Source organism: Megascapheus bottae, chromosome 19 (genome assembly GCF_031878675.1).
Source record: "Megascapheus bottae isolate mThoBot1 chromosome 19, mThoBot2.hap1, whole genome shotgun sequence".
Taxonomy (NCBI): Eukaryota; Metazoa; Chordata; class Mammalia; order Rodentia; family Geomyidae; genus Megascapheus; species Megascapheus bottae.
Window position 1 is genome coordinate 8,431,804 of NC_143527.1, and position 12,490 is coordinate 8,444,293.

Genomic DNA, 12,490 nt, shown 5'->3' on the forward strand with positions numbered 1-12,490 from the left:
ATCTATCTATACCATATCAGCCATAAGAAAGAATAAAATATTAAGTCATGCTTTACCATAGAGAAACCTTAAAACCACTGTGCTAAGCAGAAGAATCAAGCTTCAATAGATGAAATACATGATGTCAACTTAAGAATGATAATAAAATGATACTTGCATGAGCTGGAAGAGAAAGGAGTTCGTGGCTATGGGTTTCTTTCCAGTGTTATGAATGCTCTAAAATTAGTTAATGAATGTGTTCATACAACTCTGCAACTATACTAAAATCACTGAATCATACACATTGTGGAAATTTTATTATATACACATACATGAGGAAACAAGCTAGAAAGTTGTAGTCATAGCTTGAAATGGACCTGTATACAAAATACACAAAGAGAATTTTCAACTCAATAATAAGACAAGAAAACACAACTGAAAAATGACCAAATGATTATCCTTAATATGTGGCTATTAAATCCAAAGAGTACAAGAATGAGGACTCAATAACTGCATACCCAAAGCTATGGACATGGTAATGGAAATATAAACATAACTATATAGACATAAAAACCTATGACTATAGACATAATGTTTTATTTCATAAATTAACATGTTTCTATGACATACAAACCCTTAGCCTTATTTAGATTAAGTTCTAAATACTAAGTCCCAGTGATTGTAAATAGATTCTCTTCTTGAACACTTGTATGTTAAACTTGTCATTTAAAATATGATGCAAAAAATCAACATTAATAAATTCTTTCAAAAAAATGACCAAATGATATCAACATACACTTCACCAGTCCAGTCCTAAAAATGACCTGTATGAATATGAAAAACATCCTAAATTCAATTAATCATTATGGAAATGTAAATCAAAACCATTTCTTCATACATACTAGAATGACAATAATTACATATGAAGACACAGTATGAATATTTTATGTGAAGACTGGACAATTCACACTTGGCTGGTAGCAATGTGAAATGATATAAACACAAGCTAAATATATAACCTAGCCATTTTACTTTTAGGCATGTGCCAAACACTTTCCACAATTGTGCACAGTAGCATCACTGTCAAAAAAAAAAAATAGAACCAATCCGTTGATAAATAAATAAAGAAAATACATTGTTTGTATGAAATGGAATACTTTTCAGCAATAAAATGGAATTAAGAACCAAGAACAAGCAAACAAAGAAACAATAAGCAAGTTCACAGTCAACATTAGCAATTGACTCTGAGCTTTCCCAAAGGATTTTTTTGAAGAAAACATCATTTGATCATACACCTAGCTCACTCAAAAAAAATAAAATAAAATAACAGAAAGCCTAAGTACAAACAAAAAGAAAATTATTCTAAAAGAAAGAAAGTTCTGCCTGACTTGTATTTTGTTCTGTCCCTAGAATTTTACTTTTGGGTTTGCTAATATTTCTAAATTACCTTTCCTAGATACAGATTGCCACAATATCTTCTGGGGAAAGAAAAAAAGACATGTGCAAACTGAGTATTGGATCAACAAATAAGAAGTAAAGGGAGCGTTCGGAATCCCCAGGAGCGCAAACCCCATCACAGGTACACCCCACCGTATGCAAAAAATAGGAAACCCTGCCAAGTCTTCATCCTCAGGCCGGGTGCAAGATGTAGGACGACATGGCCAGGAGCCTCTGCCGTGGCCACCTCCGTCTCAAGGAGAAGAAAATCTTCCAAAGAAGAGGACGCTGTCGGACTCCCGGGGCCTGATGAAGAACAGGAAAGGATGGTCGCAGCGCACGCGCTCCCGGCCGCCGGGGGCCGCGGAGACGGTGAAGTCCACGCCCGAGCCCGCGGCAGCCCGGGCGCCCTCCTCGCTCAGCACCAGCTGGGACCTGTGCAGGAGCCGCTGCGCGCGGAGCCCAGAGCGCGCCGACTTGCCCGGCCCCGAGGAGTCCCCTGGCGCGCCCAGGGCCTCGCGCAGCCCCAGCGCGCCCAGCGCCGGCTCCAGGTCGTAGGCATCGGCCACCGCCAGCCTGGGCAGGTGAAGGTCCACCGTCCTCTCCTCCATCCGCCCCGGCCCGGTCCACTCCAGCAGCTGCTCGGGACTCAGTTTATCCACGATCTGTGTGTGACAGAGGGAAGTTAGGTCCTCACGGTTATCCGTTGGATACTTGAGCAGGACTAGCATGGATGTGGGTCAGCCATGCACTCGGCTGTGCGCCTGCGTGCCGTCCTTGGACTTTCTCAAGGCCAGAGCTCTACCACTTGAGGCTCAGCACCATTTCCAGCTTTTATTCTATGGATGTGGTAGCAAGGAATCGAACCCGGGTCTTCGTGCATGCTAGGCAAGCACTCTACCACTAGGCCAAACTCCCGGCCCCAGCCTCTACAATTTTAAAGATGAAAATTGTCTGGGTTTTGGAGGTTGGGTATCTGATTTTATTTGTGAAATAGGGTCTGGAGCAGCCTCAACGTGCAAGAGAGCCCAGGCTGGCCCTGAACTCGCAATCTTTGCTCCTCAGCCTCCTGAGTGCTGGAATTATGGCATGCATCACCATACCTTTCAAATACCATTTTACATTTTATTATTCCCCTCTAGTATTTGTGGTTTATCGATAGGAACATACATGAGTTGTATACATGAATATATCAGTTTGACAAATTGTATATGAATGTGTTATATGAGCACATATAATGTACGTATGTTATGGGTGCACATGTGGTATATATATATCCACACACAGGGTCATATGTAATATAACATGTGTACCAGATATATTATGTATTTATCTATATATAATTGCACTTCAATGAATGTCCTTTTATAAAATTCAGTTTTCCATGTTATTCCATTCCATATTCCAGAAATGATTCAAAATTGATTTCATTAATATTCTTTCTATCAGTTTGACAGATTCTGGCCAACATTCAGCTATTAACTCACTTCTCAAACATGTAGCACATCCCAGCATTATGATAAATCCTGATAGACACTGGAGACACAAAAATGACCAGTTGGAAGTTTCAGGTGGTATACTAGTGTATTTGATGCTAAAATTACTGCTTTTGACCCAGAGGCAATTTTTATCTTGAATTACTCCCTAAGAGTAATTACCACACTTGAGTCTTTTGAATTAGAGTATAAATATTCTTAAACCTCTCATGTATTGCTACTTGTTCCAAATAATTTACAATAATGCCACTAGAGAAGCTTCACAGCCAGGAGCTCTGATATGCTGAGTGCATCCTATGTCCTGTGCACATTTCAGACTATGTCTTGCTAACCACACAACACTACCCACTGAGCACTATGGAAAAATATTGAGATTTAAGAGGAAGCTAAGAAGTTTCATGATCAGAAGCAATTTAAAAGAACAAGAATCTGAACCAAGCTCTTCCTGTTTTCCAGAATACAAAATATAAAATTATAAAGTGGGTGGGTCTAAGTCAATGGGTTCAATACTAAAGGGCCAAGAAAAAGAGTCCAAGTTCCAAGAGCCTGCTGAAAGCCACGGAATTGACTCTATCTGTATTCTGTGACTGTTTCCCAGAAAAAGGAGAATTCATAGGTACCAACCATGTTCTCAGGACAAGAGAGAAACTTCAGAACTCCCACATTAACCTTCAATGTTCACTTTAGCTCATTCCAAAATATTTGCAAAGTGGTCCTTCTCAACCAGGGTACAACTGATTAATATTCCTCATTAGATGTGCACCTTTAGGTACAGAATGAGATGCACTTTGGGGGCTGGGGATAAGGCTTATTGGTAGAGTGCTTTCCTAGCATGTATGAAGCTCTGGGTTCAATTCCTCAGTATCACATAATATAAAAAGCTGGAACTGTGGCTCCAGTGGTAGAGCACTAGCCTTGAGCAAAAGAAGCTCAGGGACTGTGCCCAGGCTTTCGAGCCCCAGGATTGAAATACACTTTTAACAAGATGTACTAGGTACAGCATTCACTCACGTCATCAGCAGGCTCACCCAGCGCCACTCTGCAAAGCCTTGGGAAATGCATCAGAAGAAATGTAAGGAAACAGACCAGGGGGTGTTCCCATTACCTTCTCCAGACCATCTATGTCATTGGGCAGAAGCACAAAGAGGCTGAGGTCATTGTTCTTGTATGGAATCCCCACAATTTTGGCCTGCAGGTCCTCCAGGGAGATGAAGCTGAGCACTTGTCTCTGTGCCATCATCTGTACAGGTTTACTTGTGCTCTGCAACAAACCAGCAGAGCAACTGATGCCAAAGACAAGCTGGGTGCAGTGGCTCACTCCTGTAATCCTAGATACTCAGGAGGCTGAGATCTGAGGATCACAGTTCAAAGCCAGCCCAGGCACAAAAGTCCATGAGACTCTTATCTCCAGTTAACCACCAGAAACCCAGAAGTGGTACTGTGGCTCAAGTGGTAGAGCACTAGTCTTGAGCTGAAAAGGTCAGAGATAGCGCCCAGAGTTCAAGCCCCACAACTCACAAAAGGGAGGAAAAAGGAAGGAAGGAAGGAAGGAAGGAAGGAAGGAAGGAAGGAAGGAAGGAAGGAAGGAAGGAAGGAAGGAAGGGACATGAAATGGAGAGCATAAGGCTACCAAGCTACTCATCTAAAATAGTGCTAAGTATTAGAGTCCCAGAATGAATATTTGCTATCTACCAGCATATCTTTGCTCAAATAAAACTTGATCATGCATGTTCCACATAAACACATTGAATAAATGAAACACTATACCTTATTCACCCAAAATTCTTCTTCCTTGGTATTTTCTTTCTTAAACTCGCTGTCCCACTGCCCTTTAAAATACACAGTGTTTATCAGCACCAGCTTGGTTGAGTTGCTAAGATAGCCTTCTGGAAAGAGATCATTGATTTCATCTGCAAATGAACAGAAATGTCTGTTAGTGTGTGGCAGAATCATGCAGACAGACTGGACTACATTAATTTATGGACCTTTCCAATAAAGAGCTCACTTGAACAGTGGGTGGGGAGTTCTCAAGTCCCCATCCATCACTCCTCATTTCTAGGGACACATTTGGGCTACATCGAGTTGATGATTGTCTATCCAGGCTGTGATTTCACATTGTCTCCATGAGAAATCCCCAGAGAAACCTTAGGCAAGTTAGTTAGGCCTTCTGAGCTTAATGTCAAAATTAAACCTCTGCCATAGGGTCATTGAAGGGGGCAGTGATTTAATAGGTGCAAAACCTCAGAACACTACCAGGCATATCACCAACACCCATTGTAGGTTATTACTCTTACCCACCTGAGATTTAGATGCTACTGGTTCTATTGCATAAGGACTTGATATTTTAAGCTCTGGGTTTTGGTCCATCCCACACTAAATCATACTGTTCCAGCTACCTCTGGGCCGACACTTTTCTTTTACTTTTCTCTGTTTAGATGAAGCATTCTGTAATAATAGTGAGCTTCTCAATAACTGGAATAAACCCCAAATAATAGAATTTATTGTTCATCAGAAAATATTTCTATATTAGTATTATTCTACAGGCTTTCATGTCTGGCTCATAATAAGGAATAAGAGAAAAAAAAGTGGGGTAAGGGGGCCGGGAGTTTGGCCTAGTGGTTAAAGTGCTTGCCTAGCATGCATGAAGACCCGGGTTCGATTCCTTGGTACCACATACATAGAAAAAAAGCTGGAAGTGATGCTGAGGCTCAAGTGGTAGAGCTTCTAGCCTTGAGAAAGTCCAAGGACACTGCTCAGGCCCTGAGCTCAAGCCCAGGACTGGCAAAAAAAAAGTGGGGTGAGAGATACCTCAAATTCTCTGCTGGGTGTGAATGAAAGTTGTACCTGCCCTGCACATTGCTGTCATGGAATGACCTCAGCTCCAGAGAGCAAAATTAAGTCTTGATAGTCTTTGACAGATCTGGTTCTCACTTATCAAAAAGACAAGAAATTCTCCATAATAAATTATGATGAAGGCACTCCAACTCATAAGAAGAAGAAAAAAACGTCTCTGATTAAAAGAAAGAGTGTATCCTCAGTTAAGAAGGCCTGTGACTTGTGGTTACCCACAAATAATTCTCCACCATTTTCACATGGCTTGCTTTTTCTCTCCTCTCCTTGCCTCCTCTTGGATTTCTCCACATTGGCAGTGTCCTCCTCTTTCTCTTCTCCCCATCCTTTCCTTTTCAACTTTGGAAAATTCATCTCAGGTCCTCTCCTCACACAGTCACAAGCCCATGGACTCCACTCAAAGCAGGTGTTTGCATTTTGTGTTTTGTTTGTTTTTTTTATCGTGAAGAAACCACCCATACCCTACCATGTGTTTGGCTTGCCACCCAGGAGTTAATCTTCTTTCGACATTCCTCTGGTGCATTTACAAAATCAACAGGTTCCAGGGATGCATGGTAATATTTTTCAACATAATCTAAGTATTTCTTTAGGAGAAATAGGGGAGAAATCGAAAGCAATAGAAAGTTAGTTTATCCACTGTCACAGCGTCTCTAAGCAAATATATCTGTTCATGAGGACAATGAAAGCCAGAACGAGAACTTTCCAAGTCCTAAGAAGATGGTCTGGATCATCTCCTTGCACATTTTTACACAAGCATAAGGGGACTGAGGCAAAATAGGCCAGGTACAAAATTCTTAACACTAAAAAGTAGCCGAATGTCTGGCAGCAGATCATAGAAAACGCCATGCTTCTATGCAGGGTTTCCAGGACTCCAGGCCCTCACAGGGACAGTGGACCATTTCTGGCTACCAGTCCTTGGTGCTGTAAACACAGTAACTTACTTGAAGGAAGAGGTAGGTTTTTTCTCCAAACAGCCTGTTGCTTATGTTCAGTTCACAATCATTAGTGAGTTTCCTTATTTCCGTTAAAAGCTTTTGAAACTGGTGATGAATCTCTTCTGTCTTCTTAGTCTTCAAACACAAAAACTCATTCAGTTCTATTGGCAAAGGAAATCCTATTTTTTTTTCAGGAGTTTGTCACCCTCGAAAGTAATGTGTATGTTTTTGCCCATTCCTGGTTATCAGTTAGTTTCTATACAAATCATGATCAAGTCACATCTAATCTCAATCCACAATAAGGCTCTCTATTAATCCAACACCTCAATTTTTCTAATTCAGGCTGTACTTTTGGTCACAAATGAAATTGCCCAATTGAATTCATATATAATCTTCAGTTAACTCTTATCCTATAAAAATGGTACATTTATGTTGTAGATAACTGCTAAGACAATGTTCCTTGATGACTTATGTAGCCACTTAGTAGAACTAGACATTGGACTAAAGTGAGATTTTTCCCTGACCCTGAGTGGGTAGGGAGAACCATGCTTTTATGGACATCCTGTAGGATCTGTTGGTTTTCTAGTGGATTCTGAGGAGCTGCCCCACTGTCCCACTGACTGTTGAATGGTGTCTGGCTGTTTTAACTCACAGTGGGAACAGGAGAGAGGTTATAGATCTGCAGTGAACAACCTGTTTCTGGAGAATGGAAAGAACATCTTCCTCTACAGTATGAGAACACACTGTTCACTTCTTCCTTTGTTATGTCTCTTTATTTCCTTTCTGGTGTCCCAGTACCTAACAGTATCTAAGAGACAAGTTAATCTTTGCGAATAAATAATAAACATTTTTTCAAAAACACTCAAATTAAAAATGTAGCAAATATCTGTGAGGTTGAATTGACCTTTGGTGCCTCCTCTTACTAAGCATTAAGTAGCTGACAATCATTATTGCTGGCTACTTATAATGACTGGGATGTGCTATGAGCAGATCCAGGTATTGAAGCCTTTGGGTAAGGAGGAGTTGATGGAAGCATATTTCTCTTAGAAACCAATTGCAACTGAGTTGACCTGCTCAAGGGGGAAGAAAGGAGAGGCCTCCTGTCAAACAGGTTTAGTGTTTGACTTTGTTACCTCTATATCCTGGGAAACCTAAGCCTGGAAAATGAGTTACATTGGCTCTGTTACTAATACCCAATGATCTTACTCCACAAGATTATATATACATATATATATACATATAAATATGTATATATATGTATCTTCATTAGAAGGATAATTCCATCACAGGCTTCATTGATCTCACAGAGTATGAGCCAAAAAGAGCTCATATTCCAAAATTATAAATAATGAACAGATTCCAAATCAAAAGTCAGTAAAAAAAATTAATTAAAATGCTACAAGAAAGTTGATGCTATCACTATAACGTTTAGAATTAAAATTATAGTGAGATGGTTAACCCTCTCAAAAGAGAAAATATATTTAAGGAACAAGTATCTATTCTGTGTTTAGATTGGTTTAACAGTGAACTAAAATTTCTAGAAATGAATAGTATTCGATATGCATTAAAAATTAAAGCTCAACTAATGAAGGTAAATATAGTGAAATATGCCCCTGTCCTAATACTCAAGAAACTGTGCAAGAGTTATACAGTGACTTTCAGACAAACTAGGTAAGTTACATGGTAAGTACTCTCCAAGAGACAACTATCTGAATAGATACTGCTAAGTTAGTAAACCAAAGACTGAGCTGAACAATAGTCCAAAAAATATCAGATGACAATATATATGACGTCTAGTATTTTTCCAAAAAGCAAGAAAAGAGAAAATAGGAGAAATAAATGATCTATGAAAAGTTTAAGTAAAGTGAGGTGTAATGCTGCAATCCCAGCTAGAAGTGAAATGAAGAGGAGGATGGCAGTTCACAACCAGCCCCCCCCCAAAAGTTACCAAGAACCTTTCTCAACAAACAAGCCAGATGAGAGGTTCACAACTGTAATACCAACTGCAAAGGAGGCATGGGTAAGAGATGCATGACCCAAAGCTGACCCCAGGACATAAAAGCCCCTTTCTGAAAACAAATCAAATGAAGCAGAAGATGGTCTGCAGGCATGGCTGCAATGGAAGAATAGTTGCCTAGCTGGTGGAAAGCCTTATGTTCACACTCCAGTGCCTACCACCTCCCTCAAGAACTAAGCATTTGAGAAATGTTTCGAATAAAAGAAAATAGCTGCTTTCATATGCAGAACAGAAAGCAAATCAAACTCATGATGAATAACAAAGAAAATCCCTGCCCAGACTCATTGGAGTCAAATTAAAAACAAACAAAAAGAACTAGGGATAAAAAAAAAAGGGTATCAATGTATGTGAATTAATGCACCTTCTATCTGGCAAATATCATGTAACCCTTCTATTAATTACAATAAAAATATATGAAAAAAGGAGCTAGGGATAAATTACCTAAGAAGGATGCCAATTAAAACAACTGAGTGACAGTAATATTAGAAATAAAGGATGGAATATTGTCTTTAAAGGGCTGAGAAAAGTATCTGCCTCTAATCCAGTAGTTTAACATTCATTCACACGAGCAGAGGTAAGCATGACCTAACAACAGCAGCTATGTGTAAATCTTCATTCGAGAAACTCTCAGAAAATGACACTCCAAGCCACCTTTCCCCACAGACTATCAAACTAACCAGAAGAGAAATGCAAATGCCTTCTTCATCAATGAAGAAATGAAAGCTCCTCCCTATAAAATAGCATTGTGAGGTTAAATTTAAGAGTTCGATGGCCCCTAAAATGGCTACCAATCCTTGTAACTGCAGCTTCCATAAAACACCACCAAATGAGCAGAGCTGTTTCCCAGGATTGCAGGGGCTGCCCCTCACTGGGTGAGCAAGCCCTCCACCCGTGAGCAGGGCACGGCAATGTGTCCTCGGTGACCTGCACGAAGGTTCTGCACGGACTACCACACGTGGTAGGGAAGGATTCTGGAAACAATGTGCAGCCAACGCCTGCAGCTGAGCAGAGCAAAGCCAAGAAGATAACCTGACTCTCCACAGAAGCAGGCGAGCTGCCCGGAAAACCCAGCCTGTGGGGATTATGAAATGAACAGCTCATATTTCTGGGTGATTTGAGCGGTGGCCTGATGAGGACACAGCACTGGATGATGACAACTGTTGGAGAACCTTTCCTGAGAACTCTGACCATCTATCAACCCAGACCCAACAGACTTAATCCTTTGCTCCCATTTGGCCAAAATGTCTGAGCCAGACAAACACACAGAGCTGGCAAGATCCCTGAAGACCAATTGTCCCATGTAATCGTTTTAAAATAAAGTAGCAGAATGGATGGAATTCACTGATAGAATCACCAGCTTCTGTCATCACCACTGAGTCACCTGTGTTTCTAGATTCCTACTGGAAACATGGCAGAGCCTCAAGGATGGTGAGGCTCTGTCCAAAGTGGCCTAGCCCTAGTCTTACTGAGTCAGGACTTGAACTCAGATTTCAACTTCCAAAGTCCCTCTACTCTGTCTGCAGTGAAAACTTTTTTCTTTGTAGTAGTCACCAGCCATTAAATTGGAGCCTTAGTCTTTATGCATCTATTACTACTGTATAATCCTGGCACTCTGGGTTGAAAGGGGTTTGTCCCTCAAGAGATCCTTTTCCAGAGGCATAGCTGCCCCTCGTTTCCATGATATTAAGAGGCAAAGGAAGAGATCCTCAAGGAACCTGTGGCAAGATCACCAGAGACACTGTCCTCACTTGTATGTCCTCAAACAAGGACAGCCCATCAGCTTGTCCCCTTCTGCATGTGGCAATCTCCCTTTCTTCTTATCCACAAAGTTGTAGTGTAACCTTGGGGTTCTCACTAGAAACACCAACACAGGAGACCATTCAATCATGGCTATTCAGTCTCTAGCACATTGAGTTAAACAACTCCTTTCCTTTATAAAGTACCCAGCCAACCGCAGGTTAGTATAGCTACAGAAAGTGGACTAGTCCATCTAGTAACTTTATGGGGTTCTGTGACACTTACTACTTACTCATAATAACTTACAATATTGGTAAGTTGGTCTTCAATATCACTAAGTCAACGTGTTACCCTTTCAGGACTTTGCCTGTCCTTCACCTCTATAAACCAACGTCAAAAGTAACCACAAAAAGGTTGTTAAAACAATGATTGTAAAGTAAAGCACCCTCTAACTGGCCAAAATAATGGAACCCTTCTCGTAATTACAATTAAAAAGACTCAAAAAAAAGATTGTTAAAAATCCCTGTTCCCACCTCTTTTTCTTCAGCCATTGCCTTGGAGCTTTCCATGTCTTTTTCAGAGTAAAACACCTGGTAGAGAGAAAATATTGCAGTGATGAGATGGGGGACCTCACAGAGCATGTCTGAGGGAAGTGAATGAGTGGAATGGATAGATAACAGCTCTCTATCTCCTTTCAAAGTCACGAGAGGATCTGCAATGCCCACCAATCTCCTCCCAAGAGCTATTTGGTTTTTTAATTATTTTTTAAAATTTGTTTATTTTTGTTGTCAGGATAATATATAGAAGGGTTACAGTCACATTCGTCAGGTAGTGGGTGCATTACTTCTCACACATTGATACCCCTTCTCATGGTTTTGTCCCCATTTCCCTCCTCCTACCCCCATCCCAATCATCTTGTTTCCCCCTTCCCTTCCCTATTTCAAATAAACAAATAAACATATATATAATATACTGGGTAACAAAATCAGATACAGTAAAAACATGAGATTAACCACAAGGGCAAAAAAAGAAAAGAGAAATAGCATAGTACATTAAGAACAACAATCACACAAGATAAAGCTCTTGTTTCCATAGCCTGGAGATCCTTTCATTTAGTCTCATCCTATATGAGCCTATGTACCTAGGTTTCGAGCTATTGTAATTCTCTGCTAGGAGAGTCCTAGATTTGTACTAATTATTACAAATGAAAGAAACCATTGAGCCTATGTTCCTTTGGGTCTGGTTTACTTCACTTAATATGATTTTTTTCCCGTCTTTCTATTTTCTAATGAATGGGACGAGTTCATCCTTTCTGATGGCAGCATAGAATTCTAGGAGTTATGTGTGTGGTCATCTTTGATGTAAGCTTTACACTAGGCAGGAGTTGAGCTGCTCCTCCCGACCTTGTCTTCATGTTCTGGCTTTAATTAGGAGAATCATGGCTTTGAACAAGGCCACTCACTCAGCCCCCACTCAAAGGTGTCCCAAGCACCAAGGAACATGTGTGATGGTACGTGGAGACGGAAAGAGATATTCTCAGAGTCACTCCATAGCTCATGGTCTGTTTCCTGGAGCATGGGTCATGATGAACACCTTTCCAAGGGAAAGCTAAAGACACGAATGTCCTCACGGAGAGCCCAGTCCATGCAGGAAAAGTAAAGGCGACACCCACCTTCTGTAACTGGGAGGCAGTGGGTCCTTGAGTCCCTAAGAGAATCATGCCAATGACAGCTTTGATGCCCAGTGGGGAAAAGAAAATGTTGCCCTCATGTATTTTCTTGAGCTCTTTGAAAAGATCAAAGCCAAGCTGAGTGAATGATGCGCTGAGACAAGCCATGATGAACTTGATGAGACCTGGAACAACAACAAGTGAATATTTAAAGATCTGGCTTCAGTTTCTTTATATCCCAGGATCTCCTGCATGGGTCCAGAAAGTGGCCATCACACAGTCATTTCAGCATTCCTGTGTCTGCCCCTCACCCCCACTGTCTCTTCACTGGAGACCTGACGCCCCTTGGCTTCCTCCAGCAGCTCTGCAT

General features: G+C 40.9%; 1 protein-coding gene across 2 annotated transcripts; it reads right to left on the bottom strand.

Moving 5' to 3' along the window:
- Positions 1-1,670: 1,670 nt before the first annotated feature.
- Positions 1,671-12,288, bottom strand: Serpinb13 (serpin family B member 13). 2 transcript variants are annotated; one of them, XM_090353556.1, is made up of 8 exons: positions 12,124-12,288; positions 10,985-11,041; positions 7,831-7,839; positions 6,704-6,826; positions 6,229-6,346; positions 4,680-4,822; positions 4,018-4,173; positions 1,671-2,081 (listed from the first exon to the last, which is right to left on the bottom strand). In XM_090353556.1, the coding sequence occupies exons 1-8, from the start codon at positions 12,286-12,288 to the stop codon at positions 1,671-1,673; spliced, it is 1,182 nt and encodes a 393-aa protein (XP_090209682.1). The 2 variants fall into 2 exon arrangements, with proteins under 2 accessions (XP_090209682.1, XP_090209683.1); XM_090353557.1 differs by lacking the exon at positions 7,831-7,839 and having other exon boundaries at positions 6,704-6,832.
- Between the last annotated feature and the right edge of the window lie 202 nt (positions 12,289-12,490).